General features: G+C 37.0%; 1 protein-coding gene and 1 long non-coding RNA gene across 4 annotated transcripts in view; both read left to right on the forward strand.

The window, feature by feature from the left end:
* The first annotated feature begins 3,581 nt into the window (after nucleotides 1-3,581).
* LOC141629306 (uncharacterized) lies at nucleotides 3,582-4,766 on the forward strand. Its single transcript, XM_074442329.1, has 3 exons — nucleotides 3,582-4,079; nucleotides 4,181-4,232; nucleotides 4,405-4,766. Exons 1-3 carry the CDS (start codon nucleotides 3,582-3,584, stop codon nucleotides 4,764-4,766), a joined length of 912 nt encoding a protein of 303 aa, XP_074298430.1.
* A 1,411-nt stretch (nucleotides 4,767-6,177) lies between these two features.
* The window catches only part of LOC141626730 (uncharacterized), a 284,804-nt gene continuing 267,046 nt past the window's right edge, over nucleotides 6,178-23,935 (forward strand). Inside the window, exons 1-5 of one of the 3 annotated variants that reach the window (XR_012536319.1) lie at nucleotides 6,178-6,286; nucleotides 7,125-7,167; nucleotides 7,922-7,972; nucleotides 8,704-8,764; nucleotides 16,721-16,779. This is a non-coding gene — a long non-coding RNA (uncharacterized LOC141626730). The remainder of the gene's footprint in view (nucleotides 6,287-7,124; nucleotides 7,168-7,921; nucleotides 7,973-8,703; nucleotides 8,765-16,720; nucleotides 16,780-23,935) is intronic. The other 2 variants (XR_012536321.1, XR_012536320.1) reach the window with 2 other exon arrangements.

The raw sequence follows: 23,935 nt of genomic DNA on the forward strand, positions 1-23,935 counted from the left end.
ATTGGACCTAATGGCTTGAAAACATATGTGACAACCTTGTCTTCCTTATCTTCATAATCATCAAAGATAAGTGGTAAATCAAAATTGAAGAACGTATCATCTTCATCTAATGACTCGACAATGTAAGTAACAATCTCGCCTGCCTTCTTTTCTTCATTATTCGAAATCAAACAGTTTTCTGGACTGTTCGTTAGGACAAGATCAGAAATATCTACAATTTGACAGTCGTCTGGACTGTTCTGTAACGTCTCTCCATCCTTATGCAACACCGACTCATCATAATCATCAAAGAACGGAGGTAAATCTAGATTTAAGAAATAGTTACCTTCCATTTGAATTTCTTCGTGGAAGAATAAATCTTTGTGGCCTTCCATCTCGATCATCCCCCATAAGACCGTCTTAATTTAAGGAAATCAAGAGCCGAAGCTCTGATACCAATTTGATGTAAAATAACTTGAACGAATTAGATTGAATAGATCGACCGTCTGTTTAGGATGAATACTTGACAATTTGACTGTTTGTTTGTCTGTTCGTCTAAGTATTTTAAGATTAACGCAGCGGAATATTAATTGAAATTGTTGTAAAACGTGAAAAGTAACAAAGTAACCGGGATAGTATGGTGAATCTCGCTCTCCGCCTCGCAAGGTACGAACTCGAAACACTCAAATGATCAACCTCGCAAGGAAGATCTGAAAGCCAAAGCTCGCAAGCTTTAAAACTCGATTATTCTCACACTGGGAACGTTTTTTTTATTTAATCTCATAATCTGAAAAATAAGGTTACAATGAAGTCCTATTTATACTTCTACCTAGCTTGACTAATAACCTATGTTTCCTAATCCTACTCGATGTCAGAAATCTGACTCGAGATCTAATTCCTTAGCTTTCTCCTCAAGCTATCTACTCCTTCCCTAAACTAACTAGAAAAGTTATTAAACTAATAATAATTAAAATACAATCAGATTTAGGGTATTCTAATTAAAATAGGATTAGGAAATAACAAGTTTTCCTAATATGACTAGAATTAGGATAAGCTAACCTTTCCTAATCTTATTCGAAATTAAATAAAATAAGCTAAAATTAACTCTACACGGTTTAGGAAACCGTGTCTCCACAGCTCGGACTTAGAATTCGTGTTACATGCATGCCAATTAATCCAGCTCCCTTGCTTGTTCACCAAGTAACTCGTGCTTCTTTTTTTGTCCGAGTATGCTCCTGCATCACGTGTGAGTCGGGATTTGAATTTGGAGTCGGTTTTGGCCCGGTGTCAGCTTGACTCTAATTAGGGTCATTTTAATGGAAATGACATGATAAAGACATTCATGGCATTATTTTCGACATTCGAGATTTGGTTTGACTCGGGTTGACTCAGGTTGACTCGAGTTGCGGGTTTCTGAGTCGGTTTTGGGTCCGAAGACGATTTTTACTCTAATTAGGGTCATTTTAATGCAAATGAAGTTAGAAAACTTTTGAAATCATTTTTCATATCCAATAGTACATTAAACCATCTCATGTATAGCCAATCCACGCACGCATATCAAAAACATGTTATAGTCCGATCATCATCGGGTGGTTTTTGGAAGGTGTAGATACTAGGTATCTACAGCATCCGCTATTTTCTGGAGACAAAGAGCAAAATTGAGATGGATTCTAGATGGGGATACGTGCACTATGTACTTCTTAACTGGGTTAAGGGTAGAGCAGGCAGAAACTTCATCCTCGACATCAAAGGGGACGATGGGTCATGGTTGTATGATCCTGAAAGGGTGGGTAGTATTTTCCAGGATAACTTTGAGGAACTTTATCGTCCTACCTGTAAGAGCCAAAATGCTAATTATTCATTGATAATGGATGAGCTCATGAGTGGATGTACAACTACTATTAGAAGTGATGACGCGGACTGGCTGAAGAGGCCATTTACGGCACAGGAGGTGAGAAGTGCGGTTTTTCAGATGGGCGCTCTTAAATCTCCGGGCCCAGATGGAATGCCGGCTGTGTTCTATTAGAAATGCTGGTTCTTTGTTAAGAAGGATGTCACAAAAGCTATCCTCTCGATCTTGAACTCTGGTATGGTCCTCAAAGAACTTAATAGAACTTTCATTACCTTAATCCCAAAGTGCGATAACCCGGAAGGTGTACATGACTGACTACCGACCAATTAGCCTATGTAATGTTCTAATGAGGGTTGTGTCAAAGTGTATTACTAATCAGTTGGCGAAGGTGATGGGTTACTTAGTAGGAGAATTCCATAATGCATTCATACCCGGTAGGCAGATATCGGATAATATTCTAATCGCACATGAATTCACAAAATAAACTCACATAAGAAAGGAAAAAGGGGAGGTTAGCTTTTAAAGCTGATATGAGTAAGGCCTATGATAGGGTAAATTGGGATTTTCTAAAAGCGGTTCTGCTTAATGTTGGTCTCCCGATAAAATTAGTTTCTCTAATTATGAATTGTCTGACGACGGTGTCCTACCAAGTTTTGTTCAATGGTGCACCACTGCAGATGTTTCAGCCAAAATGTGGACTTAGGTAGGGCGATACCCTGTCTCCTTATCTGTTCGTGCTATGTATGGAGGTTTTATCCAAGAATGTAGTGCGATATCAGCATATTGGAAGGTTAAAAGGTATCAATTTAGGAAGAGGAGAACTTGAGTTGACACAGTTATTTTTCGTAGACGATGCGTTTTTCTTTCTACAGGACAAAGAGGATTCGATAAAATTTTTAGTAAGCTTTTGAACAAATACTGCAAAGTGTTGGGCCAGATTATAAATAAAGGAAAGTCGGGTATTATATTTAGCCCGAGCACGCGACTTTTGAAGGCACGGAATTGTATGAAAATCCTGAAGATAAGAGGTAAAAAGGGTTTAGGTAAATATCTGGGTTTACCTAATGAGTTTCAGGGATCAAAGAAGGAGCTCTTCAAGGGTCTGGTGGAACATGCTATGAAGCGGATCTCGTCGTGGAATGGAATATTTCTGTTCCCGGCCAAAAGGCTGACTCTAATCTTATCAAATCTCTCCAATTTCCTTCTATCGATATTTAAAATACCGCCAGTAAGTGTGACAAATAAACTCAACTCTATTTTGTCACATTTTTGGTGGGCGGGATGTAGAACGGGGAAAACTCTCCACTGGTGTAGTCAGAAAGTCCTTAGTCTTCCGAAAAGTGAGGGTGGCCTCGGTATTAGAAATATTGAATGCATGAACCAGGCCTTGCTGGCGAAACATGCTTTGAGGATTGCATCTGCACATGACTCATACTTTAGCCGGGTTTTCCGGAAGATTTTATCAGGTGGAAATGACCTAAGAGCTGATAGAATTTTAAAGATGGGAACTAATTACTCATGGGGAGCTAGAAGTATTCTTTATGGGTTAAACTTGATTCTACAACATATAGGATAGAAAATAGGGACCACATCAGAGTTGAATGTCTGGACCAACAGGTGGGTGGAGGGAGATTATCCCGAGGCAAGAGATGAGATTCTCACACTCGATGTGGTTCATATTAGGAACCTTAAGGTTGGGGACCTTATCATAAGATGTGAAAACGAGGAGGATAGACGGTGGAATGAGGACATGGTAAGACATATGTTTGCGGATGAAATTGTGAGTAAAATTCTGGCCATGCCCCTTTCTAGATCACGTAGTGTTGATGAGGCCTACTGGCCCCATAGTAGTACGGGTGATTATAATGTGAAGAGTGGGTATGGTGTCCTCTTCACAAGTTTTATGGATTTAAAAGGCTCAGTGAAGGATAGAACAAGAGTTGATGAGGAAGGGAAGTCATTCATTAAAAGGAAGCTATGGAAATTACCGGGTTCGATGATGCAGAAGGTCCTTGTCTGGCGAATTATCACGAATTGCTTACCGGTGGGAAGTCACTTTGAAAGGAGGAAAATCGAAGTGGACACGAGGTGCAAACTCTGTACTAATGAGGAGAGGATGATCCCTGAAACCATGGAACATCTTTTTAGGGATTGTGAGATTGCACAGCGAATGTGGGCTTGCACGGACCTAGGTATCAGGGACTATCAGGTTAACAATATGGACATTGGAAAATGGATTGTTCATTGGGTGAATTACCTGGGCAAACTTGAGGATGCCAATTCTCGATTGATAAGATTTGTGGCGACATTGTGGTGTCTTTGATGTGCCAGGAATAAGATTCTCTTCAGATGATGGGAGAGCTTCCATCCGAATCTTTTCTTGAACTTATGGACACAAGTGGTAAGTAATGCGGATAAGGCGGATATTGAGATTAATAAAGATAAGGGGATGACTGACAGTGCGAAGTCAGGCAGGGAGGACGAAAAATTGCGGTGGCTGAAAAAGAGTAAGCCCTTCTACATGATTGGATCAATGTACAATTGTGGATATATTCGACTTATGGTTGATGCAGGATGGAAATCACGAGATAAAGCGGGGGTAGGATGGGTTGCCTTCACGGAAACTGGAGTCAATTTCTTTGAAATTAGGAAGGCAATCAAAGCTGAATCGCCAATGCAAGTGGAAGCCTTAGGTATCCGGGAAGTCATTTACCGGGCAAGAGATAAGGGCCACTGGCACTTGGAAGTCTCTTCGGACTGCCTACCTATTGTTGCGTTTTTTGCAAGGATCGAGCGAGCACACCACCTCACTAAGGACATCCTTGAGGATATCATCTCCCTTAGTGCTTTGTTTCATTGTGTATCCTTTAGTTATATTCCTAGGTCGTTTAACAAGTTAGCGCATGGTCTTTCTTGTAAGGCTGTGCTTAGATAGGTGAACTTTATTTACAGCTGCCAAAAAAAAAAAATTATTTTACAGCTCTCATCTCACTTTCCTCCGAGTGCTTGTGAGTTTCTTTTTATTTTTTCTTGCATAAATTTTATCTTAAAAATTTTGTTATTGCTTCGGAAATACTCCCTCGGGCTTGCTGTTTTCTTCCCATTTCATTATAATACTCCTCACATATATTAGAGAAACGGAAAGAAAATTAAAACCCAGAGGGAGTAGCATTTTGGTATGATTTTACACCACACTTTTTCCTCTATTTTTATCTTTGATTTAGTGTTTCTTTTACTCTTGATTGATCACTTTTATCCAGGACTCGAAAATTGAAATTCTATACGCCTATTATTTTCCTCTTCATTTATTTGTTGTATTTGTTTGTCCTTTTAAATTTAAAAATTAAGATTTTTTTTTTTTTTACTTAAAATTGCCAGCGACGGCCTTGGAAAAGTCATAAATTTACAATCGTAAATCATACAAATGGTTCTTAGGAATCTCCAATACGTAGGCTATAGGACTATGCGGACAAAACAAATATCAAAGGGACGTGCAAAAACGCATTCAGCTTGTAGGCTTCCTACATGACAATATGAGCAACTATACTTAATTTATAGGTTGGTGATTGTTGATCCCTAACTCATTTACCTAGGATGTATAAGCAAAATACACTCTGATTACTTCTCACTGTATATAGTTGCATACTTCGATTTATCTTTGCCATTCATTTTTAAAGAATGGTTTTTTTTTTTAAAAAAAAACTACCTTATATTTAGAGGTATTTGTAAAAATAGTATCTTATATTATTTTTCCTGTTTTAGACTACCTTTATTTTCTCTTTTTTTGTTCAAAAACTACCAATGCTGAAAATATGGCGAAATTTGATCGATTTAACGACATTAACCTATCTCACATTACTCTCTTAACACCAAACAATAGTGATCAAGATCGTTCAAACCACAATTTAACTTCAAATAAGCATAATTTCTGTTTTCACATTTCAAAAATAACTACAAACATCTCTTAAAGTTGAGCGTAAATATATCATGACTTCCCAAAATATGGTCTAAGCAAGTTTAAAACATAAAGGACTCATGCGAGATAGGTTAAAGCCAGAAAACTAACCAATTTCGTCTAGACTCTTAGCATAGGTAGTTATTGTCCAAAAATAAAGAAACAAAAGGTAGTCAAAAACAAAAATAATAATATAAGGTAGTATTTTTATAAATACCCCTAAGTATAAGGTACTTTCTGACAAAAATCCCCTGTGAGTTTTGTTTCTTACGAGTTTGTGCTCACAAATGTAGACCATTGGATTATATTATAGATTAATGGTTCAGATCTAATCTAACTCATCATATATAAGCTCCTCCCTCTTTCATTAATTTATTTCCCGTCCTTTCTTTTCTCTCCCTACCGATCAACTTTGGTAACCATTCCCTTTCTCGCTCTTGTGCTACTCCGGTGTTACTCCATACTCTCTTCTAAATTTTTCAGTTTTTCTGCAATGTAAGGTACTTCCATTATTCTCTTCTTGTTTTATTTTGTTGTCTTCCATGATCATCCGCATTGTTCTTCTCTTTACATCTTGGTCGACGGACAGTGGTGATTCTCTTCCTAATCAATCAAGGCTTGACCTAATTTTTGTATTCTTTTTGTGATTGAGAGTGCGATTCGATTTCTGTTGCAATACTGGCAATCATCTTCTTAATCAATCAAGGTTCTAGTTAGTAATTCAAATTTCCAAATCATAATCAATCAATGTTAAGGATAAAACATTGAACATTCATTCAAATTTCCAATTCAGTAAAATAAGTGTTGTATTGTTAGGGTTCTACCATTAATTCATCATTTATTCATCTAGTAAGTTTATCCTTATTGAGTTTTTCTGCACCCATACTTTCTTATCCCAAGGTTCAATTTGAATGTTTCATAGGCTTTGTGTTATTTCTAATCATTTAGATTATTATTTTTATGTTGTATTCTCTCTTTCATTTTGGTTTAGAGTAACAACTATTTTGCTAATGTTAGCAGTAGAGATTGCAAGTAACAAGTTATTGTTATAACTTTTTAAGTTAAAACTCACTAGTCATTGTTCTTATTCAATAGTGTCAGTGTTAATGTCTTGTCTAAGAGCTTAATTGTTGCGTAAGTTCTGGTCTATCATGGTACTGTTTGTGTCCGAGTCAATATTTTGGGAAGCAAGGTTATGCTTATTCGTAGGTTCTACATTTGGATGGGTTAAATTACGTAATTTTGTTAACTATTTATATAACTTTGTTGATGAAATGGTGTAGGAAAACGAATGTTCAATGTTTTACTGAACTACTAACTTGTTTGTGTATCAAATAGGTATCCTGAACAAAAAAACGGATTGTAATACTACTGTAAGGAGGTAGCTAAAACTACTAATTTTTTTTGAATTATATATTATAATTGATGCTTGTTTGTCTCTTCACAGGGAGAGAAAATAATTAGGGATATTTTACATGGTACTCCTCAATTTTTCGACTTTCTACATGGTACCCTTACACTTTTTAATATATATATGGTACCCCTAATTGTTGTCATTATCACCAAGTGTACTAAACTTTATTTTCCATCAATTAAACTCAGTTTTACGTGTTAGGTAATGACTTGGACACGTAACCAAACTTGTCATTTATTATCCCATGACATAAGGACTCTATTAGGCTCAATATCCTTCTCGATTCTAATATTTATTGATATATATGGGCAAAAAAAATTAGACGGAAAATTTATTGATACCTTGCCAAATTATCACGTCCAAAGATGGATATTGAGCCTAATAGAGTCCTTATGTCATGGGATGATAAATGACAAGCTTGGTTACGCGTCCAACTAATTTATTAACGCCTAAAACTGAGTTTAATTGACGGAAAATAAAGTTTAGTACACTTAGTGATAATGACAACAATTAGGGATACCATGTATGTTTTAGAAAGTATAGGGGTAGCATGTAGAAAGTCCAAAAATTGAGGGGTACCATGTAAAATATCTCAAATAATTAATATGCATTCATAATGTCCTAGCCAGCTTATATGTAGTGGGGAGTATATTTTAAGCATGTAGCATGTTCTCCTGAATTAGCAATTGTAATTCTCTTATGCTGTTGTTTTGTGATGCAGGTTGGAAAGCAGCTATCCATTGCTATAATGATCCAACAATAGATTTAACTGGTGGGTTTTAAGCGTCTTTATCTTTAGCCTTTTTACGCCGAATGGTCTTTTGATTTTTCAAGTCCCCTAAAGTTGGCTTTGAGCCTTTCGTAAGACATTTATTTGTAAAGATAGCTTAATGTACTGGAGTTTGTGTCATACCTCGTATTTATTTAAGTATAATTAGACCGAATAGAGAACCCACTCGGCCGAGTGCAGCTCCACTTGACCGAGTGGGAGGCCGAGTGATCCAATACAGTAGGCTGGAAAGTCGGTCACTCGACCGAGTGACCATCCACTCGACCGAGGGGAGCCTCCACTCGACCGAGGGGAGCCTCCACTCGATCGAGTGGGCTTCCACTCGAGCGAGTGTCGGTCGAGTGAGTTTTACACGGGAAATGTTTGGTGAAATGTTGCTTTCATAACCCTATCTTTTTAGATTTCCTACACCAAAACCCCTCTCAAATCACTATTCACCACTCTCTACATCTCCCCAATTTCTCTCTAAACTCTCCACCATCAAATCCTCTCAAGAACCCTAATTTCTCTTAAGGAGATTCTTGCCTCCTTAGCCTTTCTTCTTTGTTGTAAGTAGATCTACACTTCCTCTTCTTCTCTATTTTGTTTTAGTAACTCTATTTAGTTAGTAGATTAATCTTTACTTAATTATGTTGTAAGAATTTATTAAGGGGTTAAGTTAGTATGTTGTTATAATAGATTGTAGTGTTAATTATAATAACTAATATGTGTAGGAAGCTTCATTGAGGAGCATTTCTAGGGATTAGCTTGTGGGATTGTGAAGATAAGCTCAAGGTAGGGTTTCCCTACTTACCTATGGTGTTATGAGTGTTTAATTCTGCATTTAATACCATTAATTACATTTATCTCATAGTAGTTTCATTATAACATGTGTTGGATAATTAGGGTTTGGTACATATTGTGGTCTCATAATGATTTTGGGAAGAATGAGTATGGTGAATGTGTAACACCCACGAATTTCTCATTTTGACATTTAAAATTTATTTAACCGTTTAATTACTTTATTTTATATTTTTGAATTATTTAATTTAATTAAATTTATTTTTAAACAAGATTTATATAAAGGTTATATTTTAAAACTTAATTTATATAAAAATACGTATTTTAGTCGGATAATATTAATAGCGACAATAATAATAGTAAAGCTCCGTCTTAAACTATTGTAGGTTCAAGGCGAATTTCCGTCTAGCAATGGACCGTCACATTTTCACATGTGAGACTATTTTTAATCTCGACCTATCATATATCGACAACACTCACCTATTCTCTTATCCTCTTACTTAAACATTCCTTATCATCATCATCATCATCATTATTATTATCTCACCTAGCTGTGGACCAATCTCAACCCACATAACCTTCTCCTTTTCGAAAAATTCTAGTAGAGCAACAGCAACAAACACAAATACACAGGAGCTTGTGTACACCATTTTCGTCTACTTTAAAACCAAGATCCCTCCCTCATTTCTCGACCAAATTCTATAATTCTTGCACCATTCTCCTTCTTACTTCCACTACAAGAAATCCTGTTTCGGGCGACTACGATTGGCGACTGAAATCAGTCGCTAAAAGTTAATGACGACTGAAATTGGTCGCCAGAGCATAGTAGCAACACTTTGTCTCCAAATGGAAATCGGGCGACTGAAGTCAGTCGCTAAAATTGGCGACTGACAAAGTAGTCGCCAAATAGCCAAATAGGCGACTGACAGTAGTCACCAAATTGGCTACTGAAAGGCAAAGTAGTCGCCAAATTGCGACTGAAATCAGTCGCCCTTTTGACTATTCAGTCGCCAATTTGGCGACTACCTTTGCTTCATTCTCCAATTTGGCGACTACTTTCAGTCGCCTTTGGCACTGGCATATCAGGAGCTTTTTTTTGGGTACTCTGTTTTGGCGACTGAAAGTAGTCGCCAAAAATACATTTCAGTCGCCATTTCCACTGTAATTTTGCATGAAAATTCGGTTTTTCATACTACCCAATCCTTTTCATTGCTCGTACCTGCATTTCTATTAATACAACACGAACTTGAGCAAACCAAACTCACAACACAACACAAAAGGAACACCAATAACCAAATCTCATATATAAAATGAGAATAAACCAAGTTAACAAGTTACCAATAAATCCTAATCAAACCAAATCCGTCACAAGTCTAACTAACACTACCATGTTCTAAAGTTTTGGGAAAGGGGCACATAAGTCAAGTACAAGGAAAAAAAGCACCCGCGCCAAAACCACCTCCTTCGGATGGATCATTAAGATCTTGCCAATGGGGACAGAGACCAGAGTTGCACGAACTGAAGAAGGCTTCCATCTTATCAAACTTTGCTTTCATTTCCCGCATTTGTTGATCCCTTTTGGCGTTTTGCCCCCTTTCTTCGGCATTTTGGCGCCTTCTTCATCAAGTTGTGCTTGTAAGACACTTACAATTCCCAACTCATAAGTTTGTTTGGACTTTGAAAAAGTCCTTGCTTTTGGCGCCTTGAAGAAAACTCCATGAGCTTCTTCGGTTCCATACACCGAGCCCTTTTTGTACCCTTCAACCAAGTCAAACCAAATATCATTATCGGGCCTATTGGGGGTGTTCTCTTTTTCACGCAAATAAGCATCCTACAAGTCAAACCAAATATCATTAAAGGTTATTTTTTCATGAAAAATTTACCTATAATAAATAATGTTATTAAGGGATATTAACTAATTAAATGAAACTTACATGTAATTCCTTGTCTTTCGCCTTAGTCCAATGTCTAATACACTTATCATCAACCTTGCTATGCGTGTCTGCAAAGAGCTCGGGAGCCGTCATCTCTACCTTACCTTTTCTCTTCCCCTTCTAAAAACAAACAAGGCATAAATTCATGGTTTTCACGGTTAAATTTTTTTTAATAATAATCTAAGGTGTTGTTATGTATACTTACTCCCAAAACACGATCCAAGAAAGAACGAGATCCCCCGTAGTGAGTAGCCTCAACAATGCCTTCTTTCTTTCCTCCTCTTTTGTTGAGTGAACCTCGCTCCAACTTGATCTTAAATTCCGGGGTTGCACGTTTCTTCATTAGACCTTCATATGCGTCACCTAAAATTCAAAATAGTGTTAGAAAAAATAAAATGGTCACGTAAATTTATTATAACTAAATACAAGTAATCAAACTAATAAAATAATACACACCTTTCAAATGCTTGGGCTCCTTTTTCCTCCTCACGGTCTTATAGATGATATCTCTATATCTTTTAGTACAAATATGATTGTACCTTTCATGGACAATATGTTCCAATCCCGCCGGCCAATCAAAGGATTTCTATAAAAAGTTTTTATTAGTATAAATTAATAATTGAAACTTAGATATAAATTAACAAATTAAATATATACAAAAATATACCCGAAAGATGTTGAACCATTCTTCTTTTTGTTGGGGCGTAGCGTCAGACCAACAAGTAGGAACATCCCCCGTCATCTTCTGTTTCGTACTTGCCGAACAACCACTAACAACCGTTCTGCAGTTAAACCTGAAATACAATATGTTAAATACAAGTACGCGTTTATATTAAACAAAGACGGAATATTGTAACTTTAATGGAGTATATGAAATGAACATATGAGTAACATATATCTTACCAAAGACCAGCCGGATCAAGTATCATCTTCCCATCATTAGTCCACTGAATCTCGGGTCCCTGATCTGATGAGTCATCATTGGTCGATTCCTCGACCGACTGTTGCTCAATCTCCGTCTCCTCTTCCCCTAAAGAAGACGTACTACGACGCTGACTACCCCCGCCTCGCTGTCTACCTCGTCCTGCGCGACCTCCTGCCATCTACAATTGCAAAAAAAAAAAAATATTAAACAATGTTGTTAGTAAAATAAAAACATAATTGCAATAAAATATAAAATTAAATTAAATAATGTTGTTAGTAAATTTACCAATATAACTAACATTAATCCTCATCATCTTCTTCATCAGTTTCATCCTCATCCTCCTCCTCCTCATCATCAACATCATCATCATCATCAACTTCATCATCATCATCATTATCATTATCTATTTCCTCCTCCCACTCCTCCAACTCTACATCTTCTCCATTCTCTTCCTCCTCTTCCTCATCTTCCAACTCTTCACCCTCTTCATTCCCATTCTCGTAACTGATTTCTTCAATTGGAGACAAAATTGTGCTACTTGATACTACTTCTTCTTGGAAAAAAGAGGTATCTATTTTTGATCTTGCCTTTGTCTTAAAGACTGCCCGCCATTGCTTTTGATTTCTATCATTCCTCGTGCATGGATAAGAAGAGAAATACACTTGATGAGCTTGATGTGCGAGTATAAATGGGTCATACTTAGAATATGTTCTAGTATGATTCTCTTCTACGAGTTTGTAACGTTCATGTACTCTTGTTCCGGCCATAGAATTGTCCTTCCATTCAACCTTGAATAAGACAGTCTTATAAGCACGGTCACGCCCATTATAGCACATCTCAAATATTTCCTCTACTATACCATAATAGTCATTGCCATCAAGAGAAGAACTAGTGACACCATAATTGCATCTAGCCTTATTTTTACCATAGTTGAATGTATGAAAATTGAATCCATTAACTAGGTATCGATTCCAAGTTCTAACCATTCGTGAAGGACCAGAGGCTAAACTCCTTATCAAATCATCTTCGATATTCAACTCAATAACATGCTTCTTAAACCATGATGGAAATTGCTCCTCGTGTTTACTCCAAACAACATACCTCTTCACATTAGGATGCTCTTTCATGAAATCTGTCACAAACTGCATTTCATATGGTTCTAAGATTTCACAATTAGATAGAACATAAAGGTGAGCACGATTATATTCTTTGTCATCCAAATATCTTGTTCCCCCAATTGTTGAGCAACCTTCATCATCACGAGTTTGAAAAACTCGGGTAAACTTGCATCAAAACTCGGGTAAACTTGCATCAATTTCATCCTCTTTGTCAATGTTCAAGTATTTTGCCTTGGGTTCTATATGTTTTTCAAAGTAAAGCGAGCAAAAATTTGCAATCTCTTCTGTTAAATATGAATTGCATATAGAACCTTCTACCCGAGCTTTGTTACCAATTTTTTTCTTCATGTGTTTAAGAAACCTATAATATAATTGTAGAGCTTAATTAAAAGTTGATAAAGTTAAAAAATTAAAGTGTATAAAAGAATAATAGTTATAATTTCAATAATACTAGTTAACTTTTATTACCTTTCAAATGGATACATCCACTTATATTGGACGAGTCCTCCAACTTTGGCTTCGTAAGGCAAGTGAACCGGTAGATGTTCCATGGAATTTAAAAATGTAGGAGGTAAGATAATCTCAAGTTTACACAATATTTCTGGTATTTGCTCTTCGAGACGTATCATGTCATCAACGCATATTGAGAAGGAACATAAATCTCGAAAAAATTGACTAATCTCAACAATTGCATTCCACACGGTAGTCGGGAGAAGATGTTTCAAAGCAACGGGTAATAATCGTTCCATGAAGACATGACAATCATGGCTTTTCAAGCCTTGCAACTTTAGCTTCTTCATATCAACACATCGTTTAAAATCCGATGCATATCCATCTGGAAACTTCAACTTTCGTAACCACTCACACAATACCTTCCTTTGAGCTTTGTCAAGAGTAAAAATGGATTTTGGCTTTGACCCGTCTTTCCGAATGTGCAATTTGGGACGGTCACAAAATTTCTTTATATCTTTTCTTGCAGCAATAGTATCACATGACTTTCCTTCTACATCCATAATCGTATGAATCAGTAGCTCAAAAAAGTTTTTCTCTATGTGCATTACATCCAAGTTGTGCCTAATTAATATTGTTTTCCAGTACGGAAGGTCCCAAAAAATGCTTCTTTAAACCAACCATTTTTTTTTCAACTCTTTAAACTCTTCTTCTGTACCATCAACATTAGTTGGAAAATAACATATCAACTCCCATACCTCATCCCCCGGAAGTCGATCCGGAGCATCGTCACGCACCTCTTTACCTTTTAAGAAAGCTTTCTTGTTCCTCCTATGTCCATGTCTTTCCGATAAGAAGTGTCTATAAAAATCAAACCAACTTATTTTCTTGTAATTAGGGAGATAAAATGCTTTACTCTCTTCCATGCAACAAAGACATGCCTTTTGCCCAGCAGTAGACCAACCCGATAACATTTCATAAGCGGGAAAATCATTTATTGTCCATAAAAGTGAAGCTCTTAATTGAAAATTTTGCTTTTTGGACACATCATATGTTTCCACACCAACTTCCCACAAATGTTTCAACTCTTCCACCAACGGTTGTAAATAAACATCTAAATTACTTTTTGGATTCTTTGGACCGGGAATAATAAGTGACAGGAAGATAAATTGCTTTTTCAAGCACAACCAAGGTGGTAAGTTGTATGGAGTGACCATTACAGGCCAACATGAATAAGGTTTACCAAACTGATCGAATGGAGAAAACACATCTGTACACAAGCCAAGTCGCACATTGCGGGGTTCATCGGCAAAATCAGGATAGATCATATCAAAACGCTTCTATTCCTCCCCAACACTCGGATGACACATCTTTCCCGGAGTACGAGGATTTTCCTTGTGCCATCTCATTTGTTCGACAATATTTTTTGTTGCATACATTCTTTGAAGTCTTGGAGCGAGTGGAAAGTAAATTTATGGCAGGTTTATTGATATTGGTTTCTTACTCTTTCCACCTCTCTTACAACCCTTGTTACCTTTTTTTCCCCTCAAAACAATATCTCCCTCCCTTGTCTGATATCTATCTCTTTGACATTTCTTGCACTTGTCAAGTAAAGCATCATCTTTCCAAAAGAGGATACATCATTCGGGACATGCATCAATCTTTTGATGCGGAAGTTGAAGACCTTTAACTATTTTTTTGGTATTGTAGAAACTTCGGATCATGACATTATTTTCGGGGAGAGCATCCTCAAGCAAAGAAGCAATGGCATTAAATGGCATATTAAACTCACATTTCACGGTTACTATCCTAGAGGCGGCTTGTAACAATGACATTTTGCTCCCTTGATATAATGGTTGTTCAGAAGCTTTTAACATGTCAAAAAAGACCTTTGCTTGTGGATTTGGTGGTTCTTCTTCATTCATTGCAAGATGATCGTCATTATTGAAAATATTAGACTCCAAGGCATCAACAACCATATCTCTATATGGGTTCTCATTTTGTTGGATTTGAGGTTGTTCGGGAGAATATGCTTCTCCATGAGAAATCCAATTGTAATAGTTTGGACAAAACCCATTTGTATAAAGATGTTCTTCTACCTCTATGTCATGTAGATATTTCACGTTTTTGCATTTAGTACAAGGACATCTAAGTTTATTTTCTACCAAATCATATTCATCATTTTGTTAAGAAAATTCAATAAATCCACGAACCCCCTTTATAAATCTAGCGGTAGGACGTCTCTTCTTATCTACTCTTTCTTCGTACATCCATCCACGTTCCAATATCTTCATTTTAATCTAAATGATATATAAACCATAATTTTAACAATAAAACATAGAACCATCTTTAACAATAATCCATACAAATTAATTAACTATATTAATTAACTAAAATTATACTAACTAACTAAAATTATACTAAAATTATACTAATTATACTAAAATTCTACTAATTAACTAAAATTATACTAATTAACTAAAATTATACTAACTAACTAACATTATACTAACTATACTAATTTATTACTACCTTTAAGAATACTCCACATCAAACTAATTAAAATAATTTACTACCTTTAAAAAACCAAACTTTATACTAACTTACTATATTCAATATTACTAACATATAATAACTTCCACCTTACTAACATTATACTAATTCACTAAACAATATAACCAATAAACAAAATCAACAATACAAACAAAACTAATATTAATCAAAATCAACAACACTACTATAACTACAATCATCACTATCAAAAGTCAAAACCCCCAATTTACACAACCCTTAATCCCAATTTCACCAAAACCTAATTAAATTACATTTAAAAATCTAATAATCAACACAAATATTTATATAAACATATCAAATCATCCTAATACTAATAACAATAACAAAATAATCTAAAATTAAACAAACTAATTGAAATTTAAAACAAAGAAAGAAATTATACCTTCAAATAGCTTAGGATGAACCGAAATAAGGGACCAACTCTTCTTGCCGGCGTCAAGGTGGTCGCTGTGATGGTGGTCGGAGTGGTGGTCGGAGTGAGCAGTCGGATTAGGTGTTGCGGTGGTCGGGGAGAGTGATGGTCGGATTGTGTGTTTATGTTTTAGTAAAGTAAGAGAGAGGGGAGAATGAATCCCGTGTTGTCTATAATAAGTGACCTGGCGACTGATTTGGCGACCGACTTGGGGTAGTCGCCAATTTGGCGACTGATTTCAGTCGCCATTTCTGAAATTCAGTCGCCCGCTCTAATAATTGGGAGGAAATTGGTAATCGCCAAATTGGCGACAGTTAGTAGTCGCCCGAAATTTTTTTCAGTCGCCAATTTGGCGACTATTTCAGTCCGTCGCCATATTAAGTCGCCCGAAAAAAGATTTCTTGTAGTGTTCCTCTTTCATCTTTCGAGATAAGAAAGTCTCATTTTTGTGATGGTTTCGATTTTCGCCGTCTTATAAAAGTTTCGGTTTTTGCCTCAATCCTTTCGTTTTCTTGCTCCTTGATGATGGTTTCGAAGACCCGATGGAAGACTCAAGCTTTGTGGACCGTTTATTCGAAGAATAAGCAGCGTTTAAGGTAACGGTGATAGGTTACTCGACAAGAATGTCGAATTCCGTTTTACTTATCGTTTCATATGCCCTTGTTTGATAAAGTTTGGTTCTTTACACTTTTCTAATTTGTATGCTTGGATTTATCGAGTCAAATTCCGTCTTTATACTCGAATTTGGTTGTTATTCATGAATTAGTTGTGTTTAATTTCCGTCTAAATCTCGCTTTAAAAGTTGTCTTAAAATGGATTGAAGTGGACTGTTTGGATGTCGTCCTTGGAGCTATGAAAGACGGTTTCTATGCTGAAATTTTGGAACTATTTTGGTAGTCAATATGGGTTGGTTGTCGGCTTATTACTCTGCTTTGGATCGACTTAACGGAACTATGTTGGTTTTTGGTCACACTTTCGTGATGCACATACATTTTACTCTTGTCTGCAATATTAGTCGTGGACCCTTTAGCAGTGGTTTTGATCATATAAAACTTGAAGATTTACGTCATATACTAATTGTTCAATTGTCTCGACCGTGGTTAAATGTGAACTAAGCAATTATGTGATACGGAGTATAATGCATCTCCCTGTCTTCAATTATCTGGTGTTTTGGTTAATGTTTGGTTGGTGGTTCGAGCCAACTTTCTTATTTTCGTCTCAAGGGCATGTCCATGTATAAATTTGGTCATTTGTATGGGAAATATTTCATCTTTTGTATGCTTAAAAACGCGTCTTAAGATGGGTTCAAACTGTTGCTTTGGTCGAATAAGGGGTTATGTCGAGTCATGTTTGGGGCTGTTTTTAGACGGGTTTCTAGCTTGGGTTTGAGCCAATTTGTTTACGTCTGTCTCGAGTGTATATGCAAGTATGATATGGGTCATTTGTATGATAAATTTCCGTCTTGTTTCATGCTTAAAAATCCGTCTTAAGACGGTCTCACTTGGGTTGTTATGTTGCATTTGAATGCTCAATCCCACGTCCTTACTTCCCCTTCCTTCCTTTGTTTATGATTATGGTATTTTACTATTGGGCCTTACATATGCTTATGTTTGGTTGTCTTAATTTTCGGGCTTGATTTATTTAATTTTCGTCTCATGTTTTATAAAACCTCAATTCGTTAAATATCGTTCATTTATATATTTTCCTCTCATGATTTATAATTGTGGAATTCCGTTATTTAATTATGTTTTCGCCTTAACTTTGGTCCCAAAATGGGTGCTTTTGGCGCCAAGTTTGGTTTATTCGAATTTTTAATTTTCGTCTCGTGTTTTAATGAACGTGATTCGTTAAATATAGTTCTTTTACATGTTTATTTTATTGGACTCATTTGTTTTGTTTGTTGGGCTTAATTGATTTTAACTGCTGGGCTTTATATAGTAAATGGTAGGACTTCTTATGACTAAATTTTTGGGTTGTACATGTGTAGACCAAAAACCACCCGATGATGATCGGACTATAACGTGTTTTTGATATGCGTGCGTGGATTGGCTATACATGAGACAGTTTAATGCACTACTCGGATATGAAAAATGATTTCAAAAGTTTTCTAACTTCATTTGCATTAAAATAACCCTATTTAGAGTTAAAACCGTCTTCGAACCCAAAACCGACTCAGAAACCCGCAACTCGAGTCAACCCAAATCTCGAATGTCAAAAATAATGCCATGAATGTCTTTATCATGTCATTTCTATTAAAATAACCCTATTTAGAGTTGAAATTGTCTTCGGACCTAAAACCGACTCAGAAACCCGCAACTCGAGTCAGCCTGAATCAGCCCGAGTTAAACCAAATCTCGAATGTCAAAAATAATGCCATAAATGTTTTCATCATTTTATTTCCATTAAAATGACCCTATTTAGAGTCTAAACCGACACCGAGCCAAAAACCGACTCGAAATTCAAATCCCGACTCACACGGGTCAAACCCGAGTCAAAGACACAAAATACCTACCCCAAATATCACCTAAGAGTACGCTTACACGGCTAAGAAAACCTCAATGACCACAAATCACAACCAACAAAACATTGGTTAGAACAAATGCAAAATCCAAACTTGCAATAGGGACAACACACCCTATTGAGTCACAGGGTGGCTCGCACCTAAAGCAGGTGCCTGCTTAGTTTCTACGCAAACTCAACCGACCTACCATCCCACATTTCTCTATAAATACCAACCATTACACAACACAATATTCACGCGAGAGACCGCCCCCTCACATCTCCCTTAAACTTCTATACTCGACTTCCTAAGTCACAAAATCGACACGTGCTTACGACCTACCGATCGTAAACACAAGCCTTACGCATATTGTTTGGTACCGTCGCCGTGCATTCGACCGACCCATTCGACCAAATCAACTCATCAATCAACATGTTTTAATTAACATATTTTGAACTCATTTTCAAAACAAAATCCTTTTTTAAGGCACTCTTTTTAAACTTCTTGATCGTGAGTAGTCGCTACGAGAAAACTTTTCTCTAAAGTCGTCTATGTCGCAAACATCATACACGTAAGTTTGAAGGTGTAAACAACTCACTTTATTTCATGTATTTAATGTTTTTATGAGTCTATAAGCATGAACAATGCATAACACGATTCAAATATAGGTTAGACGAGCCAAAACCGAGTTTTGGCCTGAGACAGAAGCTCCTTGCTATGCAAGGGAGCCCGCGCCTCTTGTGGGTCTCGGGTCAGACTCATCCGTGTTTGAGTTTGTCTTTCATTCAACACTTTCTTTTATTCTTACTTCTTTCCTTTTACGGTTTTTACCATTTCAAATGTTTTAATTCATTTTTATGATAAACATATTTTAACCATTACAAAAATCTCCTTGGTTCTTTATACCATGACGGTTTATTCCGTGACTCGACGATATTATTGGTTAATTACATTTTAATGGGTATTTTAACACCCTTTTTTTTTATTTACCATTTTTCTCATTTGTTTACATCTGTAAATATATTAGTCATAATTCATAATCATCCTTGGTTCTTTATAACATGTCGGTTTAATCCGAGTACGATGACAAACTTGACTAATTACAAATAATTGAACTTAACGTAATTAGTTCAAATCGAACATTTTCCTTTTACACATTTTATTATGCTTTTCAAACATGCAAATCCGACAACGAATATTACTAACATAATAGTAATTATTCCGAGTCATGGAAATCATATTTGCAAATCTTTCATCATAAATACGGTTTTAAACAACCTTTTTAAAAACTAGGAGACGCCCCTTGGGTCGGTTCATGGCTCGTGCCCCAAGGGACCGCCTGTTTTCACATTTCAAAACCAGGGCAGAGCCCCTTCCATCGCCAATAGGCTCGCGCCCCAATGGGGCTACCTGGCGCTATTCTGCCTCGTTTTTAGCACTTGTCTAGGATGATCTCGATTACGGTTAATCCGAATACATGACGGATCATATTGACAAGCTTACGGTTTTACACTTTGTCATTTGACATCCTTTTTCAAATAAATGGATCGTGTTTAACATCATAATCTGAACTTGGTAAATAGATGTTTAATTTCCGTTTTCACATGCAAATAAATCTAAATCCAACTTTGACATCTTATACTTGATATCTGGATTAACAAACCGACTTAGAAAGCTCACATGTTAGGTTAAACTTTTGGATGCGCATTCATGCATTTTAACCGTTCTATCAACTCTTGCACTTAAACAACCACGATCGATCAGTAGAGGCCGCTAACGCGGGCGGGATTGAGTGTCCGATTAAAGGGCTTCCTAATACGTACCCTCACCCCTTACTCAGAACCTTTGGATAGTGGATGGCCTTATCCAGGGCGCACGAGAGTCATTTTAGGCATAGAATGTTAAAAGGGGGACGACTCCTTATCTTTAGTATCTATGTCAAACACCGCTTTTTGCCTTGATTGACCTAGGTATAAAGTGGATTCGAACGGGTTCCAAGCATCCCACAAATGCTTGGTGGCGACTCCGAACATCTCTGCATCGTTTCGAGAACTTTACCGAGACGAAACCGACCGATCTAAAGCGATCCGGTCGAAAGCATTTTTACGCCGCCGAGCGTGGCTTTCAAAGAGACCTCTACATGTCCACAGTTTGGCCTGGCGTGCAGGTGGCCCGTGACCGCAGACAGGCTTGCGGCCCAAATCCGCAGACCGAGACGTGGCCCATGTCCACATATTGACGACTCCGCTGGGGAAAACTAGGACACTTGTGTCTTTGTGATCCTTAGAGGTGAAACTCGAACGAGGTCGTGGTTAAAGTGCATTAATTGATATTACGGTCATAAGTCGGGTTCCTTGTCCGGGCCCACAACCTAACCTTTATCGACCAATTGGCTCGTCTCGTCGGCGTGAGTTTTCTCATCCCCGCGTTTCGAATCCCGATTGAGTCAATCATACCATTGACGTTACACATTTCTGTTACGTCAAAGAGCTTTCATCACTTTCGAGCACGAGGCTAGGGCACCCTCCTTACACATTTTGTTTGGATTGGTATCCCTCTCGCAAATCGGGGTTTGATCGCTTGATGTGTAACCCACCCTTTTAAGCCAAAACCAATGTCAGCATAATGCATAATATAATGAACTGTGAGTGCTTATGTGCTACTTGATCATAAGTCCTTCCGTGTCATTTTCAAACTTTCAAAAAACAACTTTTTGCGCCGTTATAATGGCCGTTTCAAACCTCGGTCTTTCGCCGACCGTTACACGCCTTTCTAGGCCGTCGTAATGATGATTTTCAAACTCGGCTTTTACAACAGTTTCAAAACACCTTTTTATGCCGTTATAATGGCCGTTTCAAACCTCGGTCTTTCGCCGACCGTTAAACGCCTTTCTAGGCCGTCATAATGACGATTTTCAAATCCGGTTTTTATAACCATTTCAACACGCCTTTCTAGGGCGTCATAATAACGATTTTCAAACCCGGTTTTTTATAACCACTTCAACACGCCTTTCTAGGCCGTCATAATGACGATTTACAAATCCGGTTTTTTATAACCATTTCAACACGCCTTTCTAGGCCGTCGTAATGACGATTTTCAAAACCCGGTTTTTACAACCATTTCGAAGCACCTTTTTATGCCGTTATAATGGCAATTTCAAAATCCGGTTTTTACAACCGTTTCAAATGCACCTTTTTATGCCGTCTTAATGACGATTTCAAACCTTGGTTTTCACAAACCATTTCAAAATACCCTTTTACGTCGTCATAATGGCCATTTCAAACCTCGGTCTCTCGCCGACCGTTGCAGTCTCAAATCACCCTTTTACGCCGTCGTAATGACGAATTCTACCCTCGAATTTTCAAAATTCAAAATCAATTTTTAAACAGAAACGTTTTTCAAACCGTCGTAATGACGAATTTGACCCGTGCAACTTTCAAAAATTTCAAATGTCATTTTCGAAATCAAATTTGGCTTTTCTAAGCCGTCGTAATGACGTTTTCAATTCTCACATTTTTCGATTTGCATACCGTCTTTCAAAGGTTAAAAGGGTTTTCTAACCCGTTGTAATGACGAATTCAATCCTCACGATTTTCATTTTCAAATCATTTGGAAACGAATTTAACCGTTTTCAAATTCCAATCAAAAATCAAATCATTTGAAGGCCAATTTAACAGCTATCAAATTTCAAATCCAACTTCAAATCATTTGAGAACAAATTTAACCGTTTTCAAATTTCAAATCCAACTTCAAATCATTTGAGAACAAATTTAAACATTTTCAAATTCAAATCCAACTTCAAATCATTTGAAAACGAATTTAACCATTTTCAGATTTCAAATCAAAACTCAAATCATTTGAAAACAAATTTAACCGTTTTCAAATTTCAATTCAAACTCAAATCTTTGAAAACAAATTTCACCGTTTTCAAATTTCAAATCCAATTTCAAAAGTTTGAAAACAAATCTAACCGTTTCTAATTTCAAATTCAAAATCAAATCTTTGAAAACAAATTTAACCGTTTTCAAATTTCAATCCGATTCCAAATTGTTTGAAAACAAATCTAACCGTTTTCAAATTTCAAATTCAAAATCAAATCTTTGAAAACAAATTTAACCGTTTTCAAATTTCAATCCGATTCCAAATTGTTTGAAAACAAATCTAACCGTTTTCAAATTTTCAACCCAATTTTAAAATCCTTTGAAAACAAACTTAACCGTTTTCATGGCCATTGTGATGACGATTCCAAATTATTCGATTCTCGATTTTCCAATCCGTGATTCGGAATTTTAAAAAACCGTCTTTGGAAACAACACTTTGTTTTCAGAGCCGCCGCAATTTCAACTCAAACCGTCTTTTGAAAACAAACTTAAGACAACTCTTCAACTGATCGACTTTCGGAGATCCCTACTCTTCGGAAGCCGTCCATAAAACGACAAATGAATCTTTTTGAAAATTTCTATTTTCGAAAATTTCAATCCACCTTTCTGATTCAGCCTCGAGTCGATTAGAGTCCAGTCGATTTCAAAGCAAGTCGTCTAGATAACGTCGGATCTCCGCCGAAGTTAATACCTACCCTCTGGTCCAGGTCGTGTCGCCTAATTGACGAGACATCTTCAATGGCCTTAGCAGAGTCAAAACCTGACGGATTTTAAACCCGCATTTCCCCTACATTACGGGTCAAAGGTCGAGTTTGTGTACATGTCTTGTCCAACGGCGTCAAGCTATCAACACACATCCAAACTAGGTCAAGAGTCGTCTGTCTGGGCATCACTATGCCAAAATTGACACTCGAGTCTAAGTTCAACGTCATGCATCAAGAGTTCAAACACAAGAGGTCATTCACGATCTTTATGAACCCATAACCTAGTCACACCGTCGCGTCTTCATGACATAACTGCCTTTTGGGCATATGTGTCGTACATGCCTTTGTTTTTGCAATCCCTTGCCAAGACAAGTTATAACGCCTATCGTTATGTCAAATAGGAATCCCTTGGGTGCCATCGATCGTCGACAAGGAACTCAAGAAGCTGATCCATCTGCATCCACCATGACCCCTCCTGAAACCAACAACATGGTCCTTCGACTCCTAGCTACCGTGGAAAACTTGAGCACTCGTCTCTCCCAAGTTGAGGAAAAAATGATAACTGAGAATTTTCTCTCTTATAATATTGAGCAAAGGGTTAAGCTCCTTGAAAGCCGGCTACTGGCCAACGACAAAACGAAAACCAGACGACCTCATCGGTCCTTCC

Source organism: Silene latifolia, chromosome Y (genome assembly GCF_048544455.1).
Source record: "Silene latifolia isolate original U9 population chromosome Y, ASM4854445v1, whole genome shotgun sequence".
In the NCBI taxonomy this organism is placed as follows: Eukaryota; Viridiplantae; Streptophyta; class Magnoliopsida; order Caryophyllales; family Caryophyllaceae; genus Silene; species Silene latifolia.